Source organism: Penaeus monodon, chromosome 25, assembly GCF_015228065.2.
Source record: "Penaeus monodon isolate SGIC_2016 chromosome 25, NSTDA_Pmon_1, whole genome shotgun sequence".
NCBI lineage: Eukaryota > Metazoa > Arthropoda > Malacostraca > Decapoda > Penaeidae > Penaeus > Penaeus monodon.
The window spans coordinates 10,462,688-10,463,068 of NC_051410.1; the positions used below are offsets into that span (position 1 = coordinate 10,462,688).

At 44.1% G+C, this 381-nt stretch overlaps 1 protein-coding gene across 2 annotated transcripts in view; it reads left to right on the forward strand.

The window, feature by feature from the left end:
* Positions 1–377, forward strand: part of LOC119589433 (zinc metalloproteinase nas-15-like) — a gene marked incomplete in the record, with an annotated part of 13,039 nt that extends 12,662 nt beyond the window's left edge. For both annotated transcript variants that reach the window (XM_037938043.1, XM_037938042.1), the window contains 1 exon segment: positions 160–377. In XM_037938043.1, coding sequence (XP_037793971.1) covers positions 160–299 — 140 coding nt within the window.
* Between the last annotated feature and the right edge of the window lie 4 nt (positions 378–381).

A 381-nucleotide genomic window follows, 5' to 3' on the forward strand; every position in this document is an offset into this window, starting at 1 on the left:
TCTTTAGTCTATCCATGTTGCAGAGCATCACGAGCCAATGATTTAAATCCACGTCTCTCTTCAAATCCACTTTTCTCGCTTGGAAATCCAACTATTCCCATATCAATCCATATTAATCCACATTTTCCTTCTCCTCTCTTCTCTCCCTCCCCCCCCCAGATCCGGATCCAGAACCAACGAAGCCAAAGAAATGCAAGAACCAAAACAAACACTGCAAGCAATGGGCGTCCGATGGCCAGTGCCGAGTGAATCCTGCGTACATGCTGGACAAGTGTAAAAAAGCGTGCAAGGTTTGTTAGTAATACGGAAACTGGCAACTGACGAATCTGAGGCCGTTTTTCTCTGTTATTTTGAGATGTTTAATGTGATGAGACATGAGTA